The 24187-nt window shown below is 43.9% G+C and overlaps 1 protein-coding gene across 1 annotated transcript in view; it reads left to right on the forward strand.

Moving 5' to 3' along the window:
• Positions 1-23063, forward strand: part of ARFGEF2 (ADP ribosylation factor guanine nucleotide exchange factor 2) — an 83836-nt gene extending 60773 nt beyond the window's left edge. Inside the window, exons 27-39 of the mRNA XM_005688637.3 lie at positions 835-1007; positions 3668-3828; positions 5434-5564; positions 5699-5828; positions 7048-7183; positions 7612-7750; positions 7859-7913; positions 9313-9427; positions 12019-12149; positions 15120-15288; positions 16462-16600; positions 19069-19186; positions 19717-23063. Coding sequence (XP_005688694.2) covers positions 835-1007; positions 3668-3828; positions 5434-5564; positions 5699-5828; positions 7048-7183; positions 7612-7750; positions 7859-7913; positions 9313-9427; positions 12019-12149; positions 15120-15288; positions 16462-16600; positions 19069-19186; positions 19717-19893 — 1774 coding nt within the window. The 3' untranslated portion in view covers positions 19894-23063. The remainder of the gene's footprint in view (positions 1-834; positions 1008-3667; positions 3829-5433; positions 5565-5698; positions 5829-7047; positions 7184-7611; positions 7751-7858; positions 7914-9312; positions 9428-12018; positions 12150-15119; positions 15289-16461; positions 16601-19068; positions 19187-19716) is intronic.

Genomic DNA, 24187 nt, shown 5'->3' on the forward strand with positions numbered 1-24187 from the left:
GTATTTAGCATACACAAATATCTTTGCCCAGAAATCTAAGAGGATATATACTTTTAGGAATGGTGTACACAGGCCACATCTCTGGATGGAAGAATTATGAGTATGTGATTCTAAATGTTTGGAGCCAGAAAAATTGACCACAAGGCTATGGACTGTTTGCTTAACAAGTCAGAGGCAGACAGTCCCAGCATTGGTCCCATAGCCCAAATTGTGACCAAGGAACCAGGCTCTTTCTGTCCCTTTGTTTGACCTAAAATGGGGTACTTTTCTTCCTTGAGTTTATTGTTTCATGATTGCTGGATGGAGGCTTCAGCTCCAGACATCATGCTGTGTTCACAGTGGGAGTGATTGGGAACAAGAGGAAAAAGGGCAGTGCCTCACAAGTGTATTCCTTTTAAGACGAAAGCAGAACCTTCCCAGAAACCCCTCCCCTCCCATGCACATAGATTTTTCTCTTACACCTAATTGGTCAGACCACATGGCTCCCCTTGGAGACTGGGAAATTGAGGATCTGGCACATGAGACAAGATTGTCACATTGCTCACACTGTTTATGCTGGTTCCCTGAGATCGAGCATGTGGCTGCCCAGGTGAAATCAGACTTCTGTTATTAAGGAGATGGGAGGATGACTGCTGACTAGGCAACTAACTGCCCAATGACTGTCCTATTATTTTCTTCTTTTTGTCTGTAATTTTTTTCTTTTTAATGAATCTGGATTACTACATGCTTTAAAAAAAAATTTTTTTTAAGTATTGCTGTTATGGATTGAACCATATTCATTTATCTTCCCACTGTCCAAAGTACAGATGACATGGCTGCCCGTTCCGTCCTCAGGTCTCCAACCATCCGGGACATGGTGATCCGCTGCGTCGCCCAGATGGTGAGCTCCCAGGCAGCCAGCATCCGCTCAGGCTGGAAGAACATCTTCGCCGTGTTCCACCAGGCGGCCTCGGACCACGATGGGAACATCGTGGAGCTGGCCTTCCAGACCACAGGCCACATCGTCAGTGAGTGTCTCCGTTCCCTCCTGACTGACGCCCCACATGCAAGTCTAGGAGGGTGACCACTTACTTCCTGTCTAGTTTACTCTCAAAAGGGGCTTCCTTGTTTCAGCTACACTGTGATGTACTCATGTGTCACGTGGTATGCTGCGCTCTTGACGTTTGCTTAACCGTGAAAGGAAGCACAGTCGACCCTCATGTTTCTATGTTTGTGAGTTCATGTACTTGCTAAAATTTATATGTAACCCCAAAACCAAAATTCCTGGCCCTTTGGTGGTCGTTTGCTGACACGCACACACACAGAGCAGCAAAATGCCTGTCGCCCAGGCTGCCTGTTCCCAGCTGAGACTGAACAAGGCCTTCGTGCTTCAGCTTTTTTACTGCAAATAAACAAGCGGGGACTTCCCTGGTGGTCCAGTGGTTAAGAGCCTGCACTTCAGCGCAGGGCCCGTGGGTTTGGACCCTGGTCAGGAAACTAAGATCCTGCGTGCTGAGTGGCACAGCCAAATAAAAAACAAGTATCCTTTCTGTGGTAAAAAAAAAAAAAAAAAAAAAAAAAAAAACAACTCACTGTGTTTTCAGCATCTTTGTCTTAGTTTGTGAGTTCACCTTTTAAATTAGTTCATAGCACACTTCTGATGTGCCGGCCAGTGTTCCTAAGGGCAGGACGTCTGTGTGGTCCTTTATGGAGAAAATACGTGTCTTAGCTTCGCTCAGGCATGAGCTGCCTTGCTGTTGGCTGCAAGTTCATTGTCAGTGAGCCAACAAAATATTCTAAGTATAGGAGATCAGTCCTGGGTGTTCTTTGGAAGGAATGATGCTAAAGATGAAACTCCAATACTTTGGCCACCTCATGCGAAGAGTTGACTCATTGGAAAAGGCTCTGATCCTGGGAGGGATTGGGGGCAGGAGGAGAAGGGGACAACAGAGGATGAGATGGCTGGATGGCATCACCGACTCGATGGACATGAGTTTGGGTGAACTCTGGGAGTTAGTGATGGACAGGGAGGCCTGGCGTGCTGCAGTTCATGGGGTCACAAAGAGTCGGACACAACCAAGCGACTGAACGGAACTGAACTTGTCTTTAGACAGGACTGCACACAAGGCAAGTTCATGTGTTGATAGGTTGATGAAAGTATTGTGCGCACAGGCTCACAGGAACCTACCTCTGTTTCCCCGAGGAGCGATGGTTCAGTGTTTGCCAGTGCATCGCTCACAGCAGCTTTGTAGAATGAGTACCATGAGTAACAAGAACTGACTACACAGTCTTCCCTTCAAATTGGTCAGAAACTGGTTCCAAGACCCTCCTCAGGTACCAAATCCACGGATGCTCAAGTCCCTAAGATGAAATAGCATAAAACCATTGCACATCCTCCCGTATACTTTAAATCAAGTGTAGGTTACTCATAGTACATGATACAACATAAGAAGGCTATGTACCTAGTTGCCAGCATGCAGCAAATTCAAGCTTTGCGTTTTGGAACTTTCTGAAAGTTTTTTTCCAGGATAGTTTTGGTCTGGGGTTGTTTGAACCCACTGATAAGAAAACCAGTACTTCCCCGTTTCACTGAAGAGGAAACAGATGCAGGAGAGTAGGGTAGGCGAGCTTGTCTGAGGTCATACTGCCAGGAGGTAGTGGAGGGAGACTGCCGCCTGCAGTCCGGCCCAGAACTCGCACCCTGCGCCCTGCACTGGCCTCAGTCCCTGGGCCTGCCTGTTTGCTGGTCTTGCTGTTGATGGACATTGTAAGACACTGGGTCAGCTTTGATTTTCTTTGAGGTCTTTTAACTTTTTTAAAGTTCTTGTCATTCATATTCTTCGGTGGTGTCTGTAAGATTTTGAAAACCGTCAATTTTAAACTGCCTGTCAGCTTTGGCTCACTGACCTTCCCTGTCTCACTTTGTCCTCATAAGGTCCCAGCAAGGTACCACCAGGTGTGATCTTAGGGCGGCAGCAGCCAGGGAATGAAGGGATGTGCTCAGGGTCAACTTCCGTCAGGCAGACCCTCTGCGCCAACCCCATATGCATCCACATTTGTATATCTCTCGCAGTTCCACTGATTCCATCCTAAAATGGACAGCTTGTCTTCCTGGTGAAGCTTGGTCGTCTCTTGGCGGTCCTCTCACTCCCCAGAGTCCTTCCACCACCACCAGCCTCTCCTGTTTTTTGTCCCCTCACCTAGCACCCACCCCACCTGGGATTATTTTACGTATCTACTGATTGAGGTGATTATTGTCCATCTTACCCACTGGAGCAAAGGCGGGAAATTCAGCTGCTTATCGCTGTCCCTGGGGCCCACAACCGCACTTTGTGGGGGTTTTATTTCCCATCTTATCCATAATTTTATTTTTTATTAATTAATTTCTATTGCAGTTTAGTTGCTTTACACACTTTGCATGTGGTTGGCGCTCAATAAATGTTCATTGAATGAATGAATATTTGGGCCTTTACCTCGTTGCTTGAGCTCAAGAAGCAGTGCAGTTTAGCCCTAGTTGTACTGAGGGCACTCATTCCTGAATAATTTCATTAGAAACCCTGTCTTCCAGAGACCACTGACATGCCTTCCTTAGATTTTTCACTGCAATAATCATCTCCTGTGTTTGTGTGTGTGTTTAATCCTCGTTTCCAAATCCTGGTCTTATTAAAAATGTGCCTTTGTTTCCCAGCAACCATTTTCCAGCACCATTTCCCGGCAGCCATCGATTCCTTCCAAGATGCTGTGAAGTGCTTATCGGAGTTTGCCTGCAACGCTGCTTTCCCTGACACGAGCATGGAAGCCATCCGGCTCATCCGCTTCTGTGGGAAATACGTCTCCGAGAGGCCGCGGGTACAGTGTTCCTCTTCGCACTCTTTGAGCCGTGGCGGGGAAGGATGCGTGGACAGAAGACCCTTGCTCTCCTGGGAAAGAGCTTTCCCAGCTGCTCTCTTACAAATGTGTGCTTGCCCTAAGCTAGATGTTTATTTCCACATACTGCTGTAACAGGAGTTCTACCTTTCTGGTTAGTTTGTATGTATGAAAGTATTTTATTTAGTCTGAACTTTTATATAGTATCCTACAGATTGTTTTTGTAGAAGATGATAGTTTAGCTGTGAATTTTGGCAAAGCTGAAGAAGCTAGACATTGTATTTGAGAAAAACCAAACCTCTCTTTTAGGAAATGACATCATGCCGCTGTGATATAGCCAAGAAATCACATTTAGAGATCACCTTTTGTTTTCTCCCAAAAGTGCTGAGGGTTTTTCTGTTACATCTCACTTGCCTAAAGTGGTTCAGCTGACAGCCTCAAAACACTGCAGTTGGGTGAAAACAAGCAGGACTAAACTGATAGCCTGTACAGATCTCTTTTTAAAGCATTCTTCACAGGAGTGCACGCCCCCGAGATGATACATCTGGTCCCGGCAACAGCTCAATGAGATGAGATGACGATGAGACCACTGTTGACTGAGCACTCAGAACATGTCAGGCGGCATTCTAGGCGTGTTCTGTGTGTGGATACCTTTAACCCTCACATCAGGCCCATAGGAGGGGTAATTACATTCCCGTTATACAGGGCAGTAACTGAAGCACAGAGAGAACTCGCCGAATGCTAAGTAACCGGAGTCGACACAGAAACTCCATTGCAACAGAGCGTGCTTCTTCAAGAGTGGTTAAGGATCAGAGGGCTGAGGACCCCAGAGACAGGCCAGGAAGTGGGGCTTCACATCTGGACTGTGTAAAGACGGCCAGCACCTGCCTACACACGTGGCTTTGGGCCTCTTATTTAATCCCTTAGTGCCTCTGTTAACTCACCTACAAAGCGGAACCATTAATTTCTACCTGCCTCAGGGAATTGTGAGAATTGTTAACTCATGTAAAACACCTTTACAGCTCCCGGCCCTTAGCAAGTGCTTAGTCAATAGTAGGTGCTGCCCCTCCTGTTTTAAGTAATACGATTATAGTTGTTCAGTTGCCAAGTCGTGTCTGACTCTTTGCGACTGCAAGCACGCCAGGCTCATCTGTCCACCACTATCGACCAGAATTTGCTCAAATTCATGTCCATTGAATCAGTGATGCTATCTAACCATCTCATCCTCTGCTGCCCCCTTCTCCTTTCGTAGTAATGTTTGGGAACGGTCTGAGATACTGAATCATCCTGGATGTTTTGCTATCACCATTTGACCTTTATCGCTTTTCTTAATGTCAAACCTCCTGCCGCCAGGATTCTTGTGATCTGCCTCACTCACCTTACTCTGAAACCCACAAAGGTCCATAGGGAGAAACCGCGCATGTGCCTTTGGGACAGACTGGTCTTTATCTCTTCAGGATTCCCCAACAGACCCTTGCTAAACTGAGGTTTTTAGAAGGGGAAATGAGGGGCTTTCATCTTGTAGTTCTGGTTCGGCTCCTTCCTTTCACCTGCTGGGTCTGCCTCTGAGGGATGGTCTCATTGTAGGTGCTGCAAGAATACACAAGTGATGACATGAACGTGGCTCCTGGTGACAGAGTCTGGGTCCGAGGCTGGTTCCCCATCCTCTTTGAGCTCTCCTGCATCATTAATAGATGCAAACTAGATGTCCGGACCAGGTAACCGCGTTCCGGCTCCCCTCCCGGGGGCCCCTTCCTCACCTCCCCGCCTGGGTCTCAGTCCCCGCCTCCCCCGGCCCCTGCCCTCTTCTCCCACCCACCCCCTCCTCTGTGCCTGGCTTTGTTTCCCCCAGAGGGCTCACAGTGATGTTCGAGATCATGAAGAGCTATGGCCACACCTTTGAAAAGCACTGGTGGCAGGACCTGTTCAGAATCGTGTTCAGGATTTTTGACAACATGAAACTCCCCGAGCAACAGTCGGAGGTGGGTGATGACAAGCGCGCTGCCCCGGGGAGATGGGAGAAGAGCCGCTCTGGCCCTCGTCTGCGCCCAGGGTTGCGTCGTCAGCATCCACAGCCCACAGAAGTCTTGCACAGCGAGCCGTGTCGGGTGTGTTTTGAAAAGGAAAACGCCCTTCCTGGCCCTCCTCTCCCAGTCATCGAGTAGTGCTGAGGAGCTTCCCATCTGGGGATGAGGGAGGGGAAATAAATCTCCACTGTGCGCCCACTCGGCCCTTGAGCACCGAACCTGCCGGTTCAGCAGGCGCCTCGCAGTCCTCTTCCTGTTTGGTTCATACCAACTTCTGAACAGTTGGGAGAACGTGAGGTTGCATATGTTTCTTCAGCATCATGTTCTCATTTCCTTTAGGTGTAGGATTTGTTGAATCATATGGTAGTTCAATTTTTTGAGGAACCTCCATATTGTTTTCTATAGAAGCTGCACCAACGTATATTTCCATCAACAGTGCCCAAGGGTTCCCTCTTCTTCACATCCTCTCAAGCATCTATTATCTCTTGGCTTTTTGATGATGGCCATTCTCACAGGCCCGAGGTGTTATCTCATTGTGATTTTGATTTGCATTTCTCTGATGATGAGTGATTTTGAGCGCCTTGTCGTGTATCTGTTGGCCATTTGTATATCTTTGGAAAAACCTGTCTATCCAACATCATTTTTAATATTTACATTTTTGTGTAAGGTGTATTGAACATAACTAAAATTTTTGAATGTATCATTGGGCGGGGGGGTTGTTTTTTGTTTTGGCTGTGCCACACAGCTTGCAGGATCTCGGTTCCCTGACCAGGGACTGAATTGGGCCCCAGCAGTGAAAGCACAGAGTTGTAACCACTGGACCTCCAGGGAGTTCCCAGAAGTATCGCTTGAATGACTGTTTAAATTCTGTCATATGGATGTTCCCAACTTAACTGCCACATTACCAAGCATTAATTTATGTCTGTGTTTACAGTAGATAAATACCCGTGTGGTAAACATCTTTATTCATAAACCTTCAGCCACAGATCTTTATTTCTTCAGGGTTTATTCCTGGAAGTAGTGTTACTGCATGAGTAGATGTGGACATGTTTAAGACAGTTGATCCCTATTGCCAAATTTTGTTTCAGAATATTTTGCCAGTGATATGTGAGAATTCCCATCTCACCACAAGGAGAGTGGCTTTTAAACATTATCTTTTAATTTTTTTTTCCAGAAATCCGAGTGGATGACAACAACTTGCAATCATGCACTTTATGCTATTTGTGATGTGTTTACCCAGTTCTATGAAGCTTTGAATGAAGTTCTTCTTTCTGATGTATTTGCACAGTTGCAGTGGTGTGTAAAACAAGGTACTTTTCATGTAGCTAGGCTTTATTTTTCTTGACATAGTCTTTAGTGAGAGATTAATTTTTTCAACATATAGAAGCGTGAAGGCTGAAGAGTGCATTTATAATTGGTGAAAATGAGTATTTTTTAATTAAATTAAAACATAAAAACAATTTCTCCTCCGAGTCAGTTTATAAATCATTTCTCATACAAGTACCAAAATGTTGACCTTCTTCCATTCCTAACAATAAAGTTTAAAAAATAATTTTACCTTTTTATAGCCTACTTAAATGCTAAAAACTTTAATACCATCCCTAGCAGTGCTTCATTAATTAGAGGCCTACTAGCCTACCAGTTGCATTGTCTCCCCACATCACAATATGCAGCATCAGTGATCAGGCTGGAATCAGAACAGCATTTGAAGTTTAATGATAGATGTTTTATTTTGCAGATAACGAGCAGTTGGCTCGATCAGGTACAAATTGCTTAGAAAACTTAGTAATATCCAACGGAGAGAAATTCAGTCCTGACGTCTGGGACAAAACGTGCAATTGTATGCTGGATATCTTCAAAACAACCATCCCCCACGTGTAAGTGTCAGTGTGATTACTGCTGTTTACTTCTGTGTTCAGTAGTTGTTTTAAAGCTCCAGGCTGCGCTTCATATTGATTATTTTCCTTCTCTTGCGTTCCTTAAAGTCTGCTGACATGGAGACCTGTAGGAATGGAGGACGATCCAGCAGAAAAACATTTGGTAGGATTTTTGTTTTTTCAGTTGTCTTTTCTCTGATCACATATCATAGTAAAAAGTTAAGGACTTTAGGCTTTTCTGATGGGAAGTGAGTAAAGAAGGTTATAAGAGCTGAAAGTGAAAGTGTTAGTCCCTCAGTTGGGTCCAGCTCTTTGCGATCTCATGAACTGTAGCCTGCCAGGCTTCTCTGTCTGTGGAATTTTCCAGGCAAGAATACTGGAGTGGGTTGCCATTTCCTTCTCCAGGAGATCTTCCTGACCCAGGGATTGAACTCAGGTCTTCTGCATTGCAGGCAGATTCTTTACCATCCAAGCTACCAGGGAAGCCTTATAGGAGCTAAACACTATATTTATTCATTAATGTGGTCTTTTGAAAGTGAAAAGAAGTATTAAGAAAATAAGTCACTTCACTCAATAAAAGCTAAAAGCATTTCTAGCTTTTGTTTCTGTAACTGAGCACATGCAACCCACATTTGCAGTTGAGGCTCACTTCATACCTAATGTATTAATACCATTTTGGACATTTTTCCGTATTCTTAAATAGTCTTCGAGGACAGCCTCTTCCCTGGCTGTACATTGTTATAATTTATTTAATGGATTTTCTCTTGTTGAACTGTCAGTTCTGGCCTTTCACTGTTGTAAATATTGCTTCATGGTGGTCCAATGGTTTGAGACTGTCTTCCAATGCAGGGGGTGTAGGTTCAGTCCCTGGCCCAAAAACCAAGATCTCACATGCCTCATGGCCAGAAAAAGAACCAGAGCAGAAAGCAATATTATAACAAATTTAATAAGAGACTTAAAAATGGTCCATATCCAAAAAAAGAAATCTTAAAAAGAATGCTTTTCTCTTCACCAATGAAATAGTTTTTATTTTTTGTGTAAAACCCCATAAAGAAGTTTTAATTCAAGTATCCCTTTAAAATACTGTGATTTATAGGGTAAACCTTTAGTCTTACTATCTAGTTTCTATTTCCAAGTAACTATAAAGGCATTAGATTTTGAAAGGCTTTTGGGATATAGCGATTTAAAAATAAAGCACAGTATGTAAACATTTTCTGTTTAACTTTCTGCTGTCAGCTTCAACAAAACCTCCTACCATACTCATTTGTTTTTGAACTTGATCTCGTTAAAAATTGTCACACTCTTCATGAAATCATAGTGTGTAGAGAAATGCCACCTAAGTTGGAATCAGAAGATGTGAAATTTTAATGGGAGAAAGAAATTGTTGAAATTCATAATCTCTCCCATGCAGCCTCTGAAAAGTGCTACACTGTACTTCAAGCTCAGCAGGACACTTACACATTCAAGTTGGGCCCCAGTGTTAAAACCAGGCACATCTCTGCGCAGGTCCTGCATTGTGAATGGAGGAGTGAGCATTGTGTTTCTCTCTGGTTAACTTCCAGGATGTGGATCTGGACCGCCAGTCTTTAAGCAGCATTGATAAAAATGCCTCTGAGAGGGGTCAGAGCCAACTCTCTAACCCGACCGACGACGGCTGGAAAGCCAGACCATATGCAAGTAAGACCCCTTTTCTTACTGTTTTTGTTTTTATTTGTTTGTTATTTTAAGTAGGTAACACGTGTACGTGATTCAAATATCCAGCAGGTGCAGAGAGGTAAAGAGGCTATGAGCCTTCCTTCCACCCCTGGGCCTCAGTCTGCAGCTCCCCTCCCCTGTGGCAGCCGGTGTTACCAGTTGCTAATAGTCCTTTCTAGAGACTCGTGTGTAAGCAAATGCCTATCCAACTACACAAGCATATAATGCGTGTTTATACTTATACATGGATTCTCTTCCACCCCTTTTATAGACATTAGAGAATGCCATTCATTGTTCTTTATCTCTGATGTACCTTAGAGATCATTCAAAGTCAGTACCTGAGGTGCTGTCACACTCTTTCATGCTGCTGTATGTTGTCCCACACTGTAGCTGTGGTATTATTTCCTTAATTGGGTTCCTGCCAGTGGATATTTATGTTATTCCTAGTCTTTTTCTGTTATAAACAACACTGCATTGAATCACATAATACATGTGTTATTTGTGAGTTTATCTGTACAGTAAATCCCCAGAAACAGAATTGCTAGGGTAAAAGAGAAGTGCCTTTGCTATTTTGACAGATAATTCCAGGTTGCTGCCTATTAAGGTTACACCTGTTAACATGATCTTTGAAAACACCTGGGTGATACTTGGTATCTTTTGAGTAGTCTTAATATGCAGTTTTTTAATTATGCGTGAAACTGAGCAGTTTTTCCTGTGTTTAAGAACCGTTTCTGTTTTCTGTGAGCTATCTGTTCGTAATCTTGGCTCATCTTGTACTGATTGTTGATCTTTTTATTGATTTGAGGGGACTCTGTGTGTTAGAGATCCCTTTGCTGAATGTAAGTTTCAAATTACTTTTACTGATTTATCCATTAATGTTGCTTATGGCGTGTTTTCCTGTCTAGATTTTTTAAAAATAGGTTTTCCAGTTGCTGTGAGCCAGGCACTGTGTGTCCCATGTGTGTATAGCCCTTATCCTTGCCATGATCTTATCTTTGCCGTTTGAGGGGGTACCATTTTACATTTGAATGAATTAAGGTCTCAGATGACATGACTTGCTAATACGTGGTAGAGTCAAGATTCAGACACTTTTGACTGAGAAACTGAACCATTTCTGGTGTTTTTTAAAGTTGTGGTTGATATTTTTCTTCATAGTGGTTTCACCCTCTTCTCAACACACCAGTCTGTAGGTGTCCACATTGGCATGAACTTCTGAGGCAGCGCATTAGACAAAGCCCTGTGTGGTCACCATTGTCTTTTGAAGGCTAGAAAATAACCACCCTCAGAATTCATTCAAGAGGCGCCACCTTGGAGACTGCAGGCCGCTCCTCCATGTCTGTGGCATGGCCAGGATGTCTCCAGGGTCCAGGCAGAGGATGAGCTGAGTCCTCATCAGCCCCAGATAGAGGAACCAGTGGATGTTTCTTTCAGTGGAACCACTGGGTGCAGCAAGATACTTAGATTCTGAGAGATGCCTGGGACTTGAGACCTTGCCATTTCTCTAGGGAACAGAACTTTGTTTCTCCCAGTTTTCCGTCTCCACCACCTCCTTTTCAGGGATGAGCTCAGTGCATAGAGCAGCAGGCGCAACCCTTCACACACTTGCATTGTTTACTTTCTTTTTATTTTGGGTCCAGGGTGGTGGTGTCATTGAACAAGTATAAGTTAAGTGTACATCTGTTGCAATTTCCACTTAAAACTCATTCTGTGTGGAGAATTTTTATATGTATAATTTCATAGCTATTTTCAAAAGCTTGAAGATGACCCAACTCCCTGTTAACGTTTATCTAATACTTTCGGCACTCTGGTTCTTTAACAGTAAGTTGGAAAGGAAGCTCTGCTTGGACTGGAGTCAAATCAGCCATGGACTGTCCCAGAACCCAGGGATTAAGAAAATGAGACATTAGTTGGAGTCTAGTCCATAGGCAGAAACCACATCAATAACCTAAGCAGGGAAAATTCTCCACAGAGAATTATTTTAGCCACTGAAACAGGCAGGAGAGCTTCTGAAGGATACGGAAGCGGAAAATGTGGGCAGTGACTGCTCCATCTAGTGATCCAGGAGCCAAGAGTTTATATGAGCTGCGCCCCTTCCGCCGACCCTCACGGCTGAGATTTAGCCCTTTGGCAGGGCCAGCTACCACCAGGAACCTGTAGCCTCTTGTGGACAGAGCACAGCCCAGAGCCAGTCTGTAGAAGCGACCCTTTGGGCAGCAGAGAAATGTGCTGGAGAACAGGGACCCGCGTCACTGACACCCTTCACCTCTTCAGGTGTTTGCTCAGAAAGCACATTTTCAGAGAGAACCTTTTCTGGCCAGCCCGTAGCCCCACCTTGACAGCCCCCCTTCCACCTCCCAACCCCCACCTTGTGTCCTCGTTGTGTGACATCCTATATCTTATGCTTAAATAGCTTGTTTACTGTCCTTCTCTGCCATGGGGGGGCCAGGGATTTTTGTCCAGCTTCTTAGTTGTTATGCCGCAGCATCAAGATCTGTGCTGGCACACAGGAAGAGCTCAGTGAACTCAGTACTGGCTGAATCATTATTAGGGTTAATCTTTATCATCTAATATAGATCAGAAACTGTTTGCCAGCCTCCTCATCAAGTGTGTGGTCCAGTTGGAATTGATCCAGACCATTGACAACATCGTGTTCTACCCTGCGACGAGCAAGAAGGAGGACGCAGAGCACATGGTTGCCGCCCAGGTGAGGGCAGGCCTGGAGAAGAGCATCCTTGCCGGTGGGGAGGTTGCCCGGGTGCGGTGATGTGCTGGAGCCACCTTGGGTTGGCCGTGAGAGCCCCTCACGCTCACTGCCCCCAGCCCTGTGTTCAGCGACAAGGGTACTGGTCACTTACTGTTGGCCGTAATGGGAGTGTTTACCCCACAGAAATCACCAAGCACTAAAAATCAGCCTTTCCCAGGGAGCCAGTTTACCAGCATTCCACTGCTGAGGTTCCACTCCTTGCCTTGGTGCTTCAAAAAATATGTGTTATTAATCATAGGGATTGCTCCTTATCATTGATCCACAGTTAACCCATAACTAACTGAGAAGGAAAAGTTATGTGGCTAGAGGTCCCAGTTTTTCCTTCAGAAGCAATACCTTTTTGTTTTGTATATGCAACCTTTTATATATATACAGTGTGCTTGGAAACAGAACTCAGTGTCCAAAAGTGGGACAGTAACCTTCCACCACAGGTTGCAGACCTGAGTGCCTCATGGCCTGGGCGATGCCGCTGAGCCCTGCCACCTCCTTGCTGCAGGGCTGGTTGCTGCCAGGCTGGTGAAGCTGTGATAGTCTTCCAGTTTTTCAAGCAGAGTTGGAAATCAAGATTTCAGGGGAGGTTCCTGGCGGTCCAGTGGTTAGGACTTGGCGCTTTCACCCTGGGGGTGCAGGCTCCATCCCTGGTCAGGGAACTGAGATCTCAGAAGCTGTGCAGCAGGCCACCCCCCTGAACAATGGAAACCTCTTGTTTGTTAAATACTGTAATCATACCTGTGGGGTAGATGCAGCACAAGGGCTGTCCTTTTTGGGGTTTTGTTTATGTTATTTAAGTGTATAGTTCAGTGGTTTTAGTATATTCACAAAGCTATGCAAACTTCCCCACTAATTCTAGAACATTTTAATCACTGCAAAAGGGAACACCCTGACCATCAATATCACTCCCCATTCCCTTCTTGCCCCAGCCCTTGGCAGCTGGTGATCTGTCTTCTGTCTCTGGGTTTGTCTAACCCAAGTATTACATATTATGTTAGTCGTATAACTTGTGAGTTTTTGTGTCTGGCTCCTTCTGCTCACTGCTTTCCAGGCTTGCCATGCCAGGGCGTGTACCCCACTCCACTCTTCTCACCTGGGCTGAATAACATCCCCTTTTGTGCCCAGGCCTCGTTTTGTGCATCTGTTCATCAGTTGATGGACATTTGGGTTGTGTCCACCATCTGGCTGTTATAGATAATCCTGCTGTGAACATTTTTGTACAGATTTTAATGTGCACATACGTTTTTAAATCTGTTGAGTATAAACCTAGGAGTAGAATTGCTGGGTCATATGGTAGCTTTGTGTTTGCCTTTTTGAGGAATTGCCAGACTGTTTTCCAAAACAGCCAGACTATTTTCCATTCCCACCAACAGTGTGTGAAGGTTCCGGTGTCTTCACCTCCTCACCAGTGGTTATCACTGTGTTGCTGGTTTTATTTAAATTATTTTAGGCATCCTCATGAGTGTGAGGTAGTAGCTCATTGTGGATTTATTCTCATATTTGGAGAAACACCTATTCAAATCCTTTTCGTTGGATTATTTATCTTTTTATCACTGAGAGAGCTTTTGTATTTCCTAGATACTAGTCTCTTAGCACACGGATATATGATCTGTACCATTTCGTGCATTATCTTTTCAATTTCTTAATGGTGTCCTTTGAAGAACAAAAGTTTTTAATTTTGATAAAAGTCATGTTACTGTGTTTTCTCCAGTTACTTTTAAAGTTATTTCTAAAAGTATTGCCCTAATTCAAGGTCACAGAGATTTGGGCCTACATTTTCTTTTAAGAATGTTACAGCTTTAGCTCTTATATTTAGATCTTTGATCCTTTTTTTCTTTAGTTTATTTTTGTATATGATGGGAGATAGGGAGTCTACCTTCATTCTTTTGCATGTAAATACTCAGTTATCCCAGTACCATTCGATATAAAGACTGTTTTTTCCCCGTTGAATTATTCTGACATCCATGCTAGAAATCTCTTGATCATAAGTTTGAGGATTTATTTCTGGATTCTCAGTTATTTTCCATTTAGCTGTATGTCTGTCTTTATGCTAGAATCACACTGTCTTGATTAGTGTAGTTTTTTTTTTTAATAGGTTTTTCCCAAAAAACCTATTAAAAAAAAAACTACACTAATTTTTTTTTTCCCCAAGACTGTTTTGGCTGTTCTGTGTCACTTACATTTACCTATGAATTTTAGGATCAGCTTGTCAGTTACTACAAAGATGTCAGCTGGAATTTTGATGGAGATTACACTGAATTTATAGACCTATTTCAGGAGTATTGCGAACTCTGCCCTTTTGTAACCTCTGGCTTGTAGGGAGGGATGTGGTCCATTTTCCTTGAGGGCTAAGCAAATACAAAATCCCTAATTATGTCCCACATTTCAGGCAACATGTTGAATAAAAATTTCTAGCATTTCATACCTATTTTTATGGTTTTTCCCTCCACGTTTAAACACAATTGTCAAACCTACTGAAGTTCATTGATCATGTGATGAGGCTTGAGATGAGATGCCACGTGGGCTTTGGCTGAGAATTTCTTTCACTATGCTTTGAGCCTCACAGCTTCTGTCACAGGTACTACAGATTGATTTTCTCGTTTTCCACTTTCTTTATAAAATAAGCAGACAGTGCAGTCGTGTAATGAAATCTGTAATAGCTGGAGAAACACACCCTCCTGTTGATGCAGTGACGGCAGTACTGACACGGCTGAAACTTTGGCCGCAGAGCCTGCCGTCGTGCAGGAGTGCAGCGTGTCCTCTCGCCAGCCAGGGGCCAGAGTCTGAATGGAAGAGCGGCGAGGCTGCTGAGGAAGGCAGTGCGCCTCGTAGAGAGGAGGACCCTGGAGAGCTCTGACACCAGCGTGTCCAGAGCCAGTCTGTCTCCTTTACTCAGCTCTGTTATCCTCCCCTCTCCAGCAAGACACGCTGGACACAGATATCCACATCGAGACGGAGGACCAGGGCATGTACAAGTACATGTCTTCGCAGCACCTCTTCAAGCTCCTGGACTGCTTGCAGGAGTCCCATTCATTCTCAAAGGCCTTCAACTCCAATTATGAGCAGCGGACTGTCCTGTGGCGAGCAGGTAAGGCAGACTACACAGATGGGGCAGCTGGTTGCCCTGGTCACCGTCGTAAACCGTTAAAGCCTTTGGAAAGTCCCTGGTATGGTACACACAGCTGGAATAACTTAACAGGTGTTTTCATGCTTGAGGGAGAAAGAAGGGAAATTTCATCCCAGTACCAGGATTATGGCCTGGCACACAGGAGATTCTCAGTATTTGATGGAAAAACAAATTAGTTTAGAGTTTAATCTAGCAAGTCAAGAAATTTTACATTAGATTAAAATTGTAAAGTTAAATATGATGGTATAAAAACTGTGGAAGTCTAGGAGAAACAGACACACTGGTACATTTTCTGGGGCTTTTAGGGGTTTTTCTCTCCCACCTCCATATGTAAATACAAAGTCCTGGACATGAGTGATGTGTGTGTGTAGACACACACGTATGTTTGTATAGGGGTGAAGACAGTAGGAGTCTCATTTTGTGAACTTTGTATGAAAGTGATACTTTATATATAATTCTTGTATTATTACCATTTTTTCCCCAGATGCCTGTTTTAGCCCATAATTTTAAAATGTCATTTTTCTCTTTAGGTTTAAACTTTCTAGGTGTTTTAGGTCTTTGCCAATAATAAGATTTTGCTTATTAGAGTGGTTTACACATCCCAGTGGCTGATTGGTATTGCTTTGTTTAAGAAAATGTGTTCTTATATATGCTTTGTGGGGAAAAAAAAAAAACAACCTAGCAACTCAAGAAACATGCTAGAACTTTAAAGAGCCATAACACTTGAGAAGATGAAATGAATGGCTTCAGCCCCCAGCGAGCAGAGTCTGAATGGAGAACAGTACAGGGTGTGTCAAAGAGCAAAGTATGTCCTATACGGAGGGTGCAAAGTCAGGGCTGCCTTTGTCCAGTATCACGATTGAGCCATGTCAAAACTGAGATCAAGACTTCCCTGGTGATCCAGTGGCTAAGACTCCGTGCTCCCAGTGCAGGGGGCCTGGGTTCCATCCCTGGTCAGGGAACTAGATTCCACATGCTGCAACTAGGATCCTGTGCAGCCAAATATATAATAATTTTATTTTTTTTAATGTGAGATGGTTCGATATTTCCTAAAGTAACTACGTTAGGTTCCCACATGATTTCTCAGCATTACCCTAGGAGTGTGCACAACTTATGTGACTATCTGATCCCTAGGTTTTAAGGGCAAGTCTAAACCCAATCTTCTAAAGCAAGAAACCAGCAGCCTGGCCTGTTGTTTGAGGATCCTGTTTCGAATGTATGTCGATGAGAACCGCAGGGATTCCTGGGAAGAAATTCAGCAGCGACTTTTAAGGTAAGAAGAAATTATTTCTGATTAGATTTCTTATCTGTAATACACCAGATGCTTTACAACAGTAATGTGATTTGAAAAGAGTAGGAGAAAAATACCTCTATGTTGACTGCCTGAGAAACTGTTGTCCTTTTTGTTTTTTCTTTCTGTTGGGTGACTCTTATATTCCAGTTTTCTTAATGCCCTAAAGAGGACAGGGCCTCGCTTCTTCCATGTATCATTTCTTAAAGCACAGAAACCTCAGCAGGGGAAAGTGCCCTGAGCTCAGAGTCATCAGGCCCTAGTCCTGGCTAGGTCCCCTCTAGAGCACTGTCAGCTCTAACATCCCACCATTCCTGCTTCCCAAGAGAAGCATGCAAGAATTACGTGGGCCCCAGGATGCACTCACTCTGTGCAGAAATGCAGCAGTGGGCAGGCAGTGGGTGCCATGGAGAGAGCCCTCTGCAGAGAAGTCGATCTTTGCCACCCAGTTTCTTGGGCAACTGTGAGCAAGATGCCGTGTCTGTGCCTCTTTTCACTCCTTTAAGATTTGAAGACATTAACGTGGAGTGCTGACAACCATGTGACAAGACACATGCTCTTCTTGCACCACGGGTCTTCCTAGAAGTCACGGGGCATTTTACATATATCTGTGTATATATATGTATACATGTATCTCAAGAGCCTTAAAGAACTCCATCTCTCTTTGACTCAGTAATTCCACTGTTAGGGAATCACGATTCTCACACAGAACGTTCATTGCAGATATAAAGAGAAAAAATTTAAAACAGCTCAGCTGTGTATCAGAGTATATCATAGGATATACATTACGGTATATCCTATGATACAGTATTAGGCAGCCTTTAAAAACGAAGTTTGGTGGAAGTCCCTGGTTGCCTAGTGGTTAGGATTGCAGGCTTTCACTACCATGGCCTGGGTTCAATCCTTGGGCAGGGAGCTGAGATCTCACAAGCCACATGGCACAGCCAGAAAATAAATAAATGAAATTTTGTAAATGAAGTGTTTAAAAAATAATTTTCTGGAAAAAAAATAATAGTGATTTTTCTGGGACTTCAATGGCAGTCCAGCACAGATAACCCCAAGCTTCCAATGCAAAGGGCGCAGATTTGCTCCCTGGTCAGGGAACTAAGATCCTGTATGCCACACAGTATGGCCAAAAAATTAAAATAATTAAAAAAAATAAAATTTTCCTTGATGTGGAAACATGCTCAAAACACAAGTTCCACCACAAAAAAGCAGGAAGTAAAACCGCATATACTTGTAATATTTCAGCATTGCTTTTTAAAAGTCACCAAAAAATAGCTGGAAGTAAATATGCCAGAATAATGTCATGTGTCCCTTAGAGTGGGCTTCCCGGTAACTCAGCGGTAAAGAATCCACCTATAATTCAGGAGACACAGGTTCCATCCCTGGTTGGGAAGATCCCCTGGAGGAGGGCATGGCCACCCACTCCAGCGTTCCTGCGTGGAGAATCCCACAGACAGAGGAGCCTGGCCGGCTGCAGTCAGTGGGGTCGCAGAGAGCTGGACGCGACTGAAGTGACATAGCACGCACACACGTTCCTTAGAGTGATGGGGTTGTGGGAATTTTTTCTCTTCAGTGACTTTTTTTTCCCTTTTTCAGTCATCTTACAAAGAACATATGACAAGTCATAAACTGAAAAATGAATTCATTAATTAAAGGGGACAGCAGCAGCTCCTTTCAACTTAACATCAAGTCCAAAAGAGAACTACCTACATAGTCTCATACAGTTTCTCTGGAGGACATACATAAGTGTTAAGTTTCTAACCCAGCCTATTTTAAAAACTAGCTGTGGTGTGGTGTGTGAGAAGAGAGTGGGGGTCCGTGGTTAACTGTGGGTAACAGGCTCTCGTGCTGGGCGTGTCGCAAACCCTGCCTGGCCGAGCCCCCGCCACCGGCCCGGCCTGCACTGGCCTTACGTTGAATGTCCTTGTTCAGTTTCATCCCTCAGCAGCCCCTCAAGTTTGGCACAGTTGTTCATTCCCATTTTTATAGCTGAGCAAACTGAAGCTCAGGGGTTTGCTCAAGATGGCACAGCCAGAGCAGGTGCTCATTAGAAACTCACTGCAAGATTAGAGAGTTCTCTTTGTGGTTGCCGGTGGGGAGGATGGGGCAGAGGGATCATTAGGGAGTTGGGGACGGACATGGACACTCTGCTGCGTTTAAAATGGATAACCAGCAAGGACCTGCTGGAGAGCACAGGGACCCCTGCTCAGTGCTATGCAGCAGCCTGGATGGGAGGGGACTTCGGGGGAGAATGGATGCATATATGTATACGGCTGAGTCCCTTTGCTGTCCACCTGAAACTGTTAATACCACAGTATTATTAATCACTTATACTCCAATACAGAATAAAAAATCTAGAGAAAAAATGAAAGAGTTCTCCACTCCAGTGAAATGTGTGACCTTCCTCTTCTGTCTGACATGCACCCCTCCACTGCTTCTTCTAGTGTGTGCTCCGAGGCCCTGGCCTACTTCATCACAGTGAATTCTGAAAGCCATCGGGAAGCCTGGACAAGCCTCCTATTGTTACTTCTAACAAAAACGCTCAAAATAAATGACGAAAAGGTATAAACAAGTAATGTCTTCACCAGAATTGGGTTTGGGTTGGCTTTATACTGAGACTTTGAAGTAAGTACTTTCCCCATTTTCCCAAGGATGGTTACATAACCAGCACCATTCTCAGAGCATTGGCGAGAACATTCATTATGAACAATGGGTGTCTGAGGTTACTGGGCTTTTTCTCTCAAAGAATCCCAGTGGAGAAAGGCAGGTTGCTGTTAACTACCTGATTTTCACTGTGGCTTTGTTGGAAAAGAGGGTTGAGGTTGTGAAAGCCTGGATTAGAACTGGAATCTTGATTTACTGAAATGAAAACTGACTTTGGTAGTAAGGCTGTTCCCAGTTTGTTTTTGGCATTAAATATAACTAAAAGAAGTTTCAATTGGCAATTTTTTGCACCTATTTTCCAACAGAGAGGAGAAAAGTGCCAATATTATTTGCAAGAAGTTCCAGGGTGAGATGAATACTTTCAGAAAACCAGGGTCAGAAAAATAGTTCCACGTCTAATTTTCTCTCTCCTTCTCTCCCACCTCAAGTTTAAAGCACATGCTTCCATGTACTACCCCTACCTGTGTGAAATTATGCAGTTTGACCTGATTCCTGAGCTCCGAGCCGTTCTGCGGAAGTTCTTCTTGAGGATAGGCGTTGTGTATAAGATATGGATTCCAGAAGAGCCATCACAAGTCCCAGGGAGCCTGTCGCCAGTCTGGTAGCCCTGGCCCCTGCTGGCACCACTGTATCTCTGCGGAACTGTCCCCATGATGCCCCTGCCTCGCACATCTCGAGAAGGGTCAGACCACAGAAAGTTGACATCCTGAAGCTAGAGAGGCCTGGGTAAGGATGGTTCCATCAGAGTCCCGGGACTCGGGCATTGCGGTGTTTCTTTAAACTGCTGCGTACCCAGTTGACACAGTAGGTGGGGAGTCTGTCTCATTTCCGTCAGTCTTTCCTCATTACCCATCGAACTGCGTGTCACCTGTCATTGCACTCGCCGGCACTGTCACACAGAGTCCCACAGCTGGCTATTCACTCCCGTCAGAGGAAGTCACTCTCCTTGAAAATACTGAACATAGCTGTATAGGTTCGTGATTACTAGAGAGTACATTAATAAAATTTCTTGTAACGGCTAAGTGCCACTTAAAATACGCTGGGTTTTTTTTGTTTGAGTGTGCTAGAGAAGTTTGAGTGTTTTTGTGAGTTGTGAGTCAACTGTAGTTATGTTAGTCTAGGGAAAGGTACAGGGGAAAAAGTGTTCTTTGTTCTTTTTCCCCCCTGTTTTGTTAATGTCTGGGTGATTTTTAAAGCATTTTTTAAAAAAAAGATATTACTGAGGATTTGACTGAAAGCAGAGCTTAGTAATAAAGTTAGAATTAAGAGCTTGCAAGGTTTAAAAAGCAAACATAGTGCTTCTGGCTCTCCCTATTTTAGTAACGGGGGGAGGAAAAGCCTACAGGAAAAAGGAAACAATTGAATGAAGATGGCTAGTCTTCCTTGAAGTATTTGTGGAGGGGGTATTAAAATTTCCAGAATACATTGTCCATCTAATATATGGAGTAGTAACAAAAATGAAGTAGTAATTTAAGAGAGTTAATTTATATTTGAGTAAACCTTTTATTTTTACCTCGGAATAGTGAGTATACCAACAGTATCTCTGCTTGGCACAGTCCCCAGCATTGGCCAGCCCTCGAAAGCGAGAGAGATGGGGGAGGGTGCTGGGGACTCTGCGTGAGGAGGGGGCTCCTGTGAGCCTCCACAGCCACGTGTTGCGGGTTGAACCCAAGCAGACACGTGCCATTGTAAGGCCAGCGCAGCTGACCGTGACCTTGGCAAGAGGTGACCGATGTTCAGTGCTTCCGTTAATTGGAGCCGAGGAGTTGAGTTCTCTGGAAGGGTTAGGTTCTGGTGTCCTTACAATGTTAGTGATGGTGCAACACTCTTCGCTGCCACAGAACTGAGTTGTGGTGCAGCTTGTGGAGTAGGCAGTCTGCGCGTACGGCCCAAGGCCTGCAAGCAGTCTGTCCGGGAGCTGGCTTGACTCAGGTCGGTGAGAAAGAACACAGGCTTCATCTCTGCCCTCACTTTCTGCTTGCCAAGAGCAGCCCTCAGCATTAGAACCGTTACAGAGGTATTAAAACATGCAGACGGCTACCTACGCCCTGTAGTCCTATAAACTGGGTTGTGTTGAGGTCAACTCTGGTGCCTTAGAAGTTAGTCAGTTGGGAACCTAATCTAAAAAAAAAAAAATCAGATAGTTTTTCTTTATAGAGAAAGATTTCTGGTGCTTTTGTTTACTAAGAGACCGATTTCTCACATTTTTGTGTGTGTGTGTTCTACCAGCCTTGAGAAATGTTTGGTTTTGGCCAGCAGTACTTACTTTTTTTTTCCGCCCCCAAAAGTGTTTTAATTTCTCTACCAAAGAAAAAAAGAGATGTTTAGGTTTTTACGTTGTTTACGTCCATGAGAGAAGAGGGGCTCCGACACTTAACAGGAGGGGGCAGGGGGAGAGTGTTTTTCACTGTGAGTGGGAAACGTTAGCATAGACGACGTCCTGGTCCTGAGCTCCGTCACATCCTCACCCTGCAGCGTGGGAGCCACGCGCGGACTCCCTCGCTGGCTCTGTAGTTCGTCACAGCCTCAGCAAGTCGACCGTCCCCATCGACGCCCTCACTGAGGGTGTAAGTGGGGCGCACGCAGGTCCACTCATACATTTTCTGTCCAGCCGTGTCCCTGCGTGGAGATCTTCGCTTCCCCTCTGAGGGTCTCATGGGACATTTTCCTCACTGGATGGGATGACAAGACTCTGCCCATGTATTCCTGCCTCCTCTTTCATTTCTCCCTCTGCTCACAACGTAGGAAATGTATAAGTGCATTTTGTCCTTGCCGAAACATTCAGGTTTGAATTTCTTTTCAGCTGCATTTTTTAAGAGATTCAATTTTCTGAGTGAGGCATTTGAATTGTACCAGCATGGACCTTTTAAAAACTGGATGTCAAACCATTTAGGGTGATTATTTTTCTTGTCAGTGGACCGTGACATACAGATGAAAATCCCTTACCTCCAGTAATAAGCCATTCAGCCTAAATTCTCTTTTGTGAATAAATCTATCCCAGCTCATGGCGAACGTGGTGCGTGCCACCCTGCAGACAGCCGGGAAGGGGGTGACCCCGCAGCCCTGGGCCAGCGGCCGTTCACTCACAAGGGTACAGAGGAGAGCAGCGCGTTTCCAAGGCCTTCTTTCTTTCTCAGTTGCTTTAAGTGTTGATTATTTGTGCTGGGTCTCTAGAGAAGCTTCTGTTTGTTACAATACTGCTGCTTTGAGCAATTTTGTTTTTCTTCATTGTCCTTTAGGGAGATCACCAGCTTTGGCATCTTAACAACAAACAGTGGATGGGAAATTTTATTTCTAATAACGCATCTTTAGTCAAATACACCTTTTTCCTGTCACTCCTCATGTACAACCAAAGAACATACATAATGGGAATTGTTTAATAATATCTGGAAACAACATTTCCTCTGAGAGGTGACTTTTGTACAAAATGCAAAAAAAAAAAAACTAAAAAAACTAAAATTTCTCATCATTCTTTTGTGATTATGGCTATACACTGAGTAGTTATTATAGGAACCTGCTGATAAATGCTAGTATGACCATCGCATTCAGATGTTTGTTGTTATGATGCGAATGGATATTGGTTTAAATAGAAACTGGGTTCTCAACTGCATTTTCTGAATTCTGTTCTAATACTTGTGTTAAAAGTAGGCATAGTTCAAACTCATGCAAAGTCCTGGAGTTTGCGATCTGCAGCTTTGTAGTTTGGGAAACAAAGAAACCAAAGCTGAGTATTTAAAAGAATGACTCTACGTGAAAGTCTATGCTCTCAAAAAAAGACACTCATCAAAAGTGTAGTTTTTCTCAGTATTCTGATTTTTTAAAAATTTTATCTTGCATATTTGCATCAAATACTTCTTTATGTGCAAATGTATGTTTTACCTCCTTAAAAATGCCTAAAAATTAGTTAATAGCTACTTTTGTTTAATCTATACATGATGATTAAGTGCATTTAATATTGGTAATTTAATGAAAAGCATTCCTTGCCCAATGGATGTACACATTTTTGAAAGAATAAGCAGAATTATATAATACGAAATGCTATGTAAAGTTTTCTATGTAAAAATATTATGTATAATACTGTTAAAATAAATATCCCATGCTTTAATCAAGTGGTAAATCAATAAAGTTTTAAAAAGTAAAACTGCTTTTAATGTAGTAATTAATGTATATAAAGCCATTATGCATATCAGACTTGATCATGTGTGAGGCTTCCCTGGTAGCTCAACTGGTAAAGAATCTGCCTGCGATGCGGGAGACCTGGGTTGGATCCCTAAGTTGAGAAGATCCTCCTGGAGGAGGGCATGGCAACCCCACTCCAGTATTCCTGCCTGGAGAATCCCCATGGACAGAGGAGCCTGGTGGGTCGCAGAGAGTCGGACATGACTGAATGGCTAAGCGCAGCACAGCACATCAAGTTTTGGGTTTGTTCTTGTGGCAGATATATGTTTGTACTTTATCAGTTGGTGGTAAAATGTGGCCTTTATATTTAACTAATATAATTATTAATGGGAGAATATTAATTGTGGGTTTTAATTTTTTTAAGTAAAATTCCCCTTTCATCCCCCTCCTCATGAAAGAAAATATCCAGTTATGAGGTCATGAGAAGATTATTTCATCTCATTAATTAGTTTGACCAGTGGCTTAGTTTCCAAGAGGAGACAGAAATCTCCTCTTGCTGGCATTGAGGGCAAGATTGCAGAGGAGGACTCCCAGGGAAGCCAACTGGGCATGAGTGGGAGGCCATCCTAAGGTTCACACAGGGAGCCAACCTAGGAAGCTTGCCTTCCCTGCTTCCAAATGCAGAATCTATTTTTCTTTTCTGGTTTCGCCTCATGGCAAAACCCACCCCCACCCCCCACCCCCACCCCCCCAGCAGTGAAAGCACAGAGTCCTAACCCC

Source organism: Capra hircus, chromosome 13 (genome assembly GCF_001704415.2).
Source record: "Capra hircus breed San Clemente chromosome 13, ASM170441v1, whole genome shotgun sequence".
In the NCBI taxonomy this organism is placed as follows: domain Eukaryota; kingdom Metazoa; phylum Chordata; class Mammalia; order Artiodactyla; family Bovidae; genus Capra; species Capra hircus.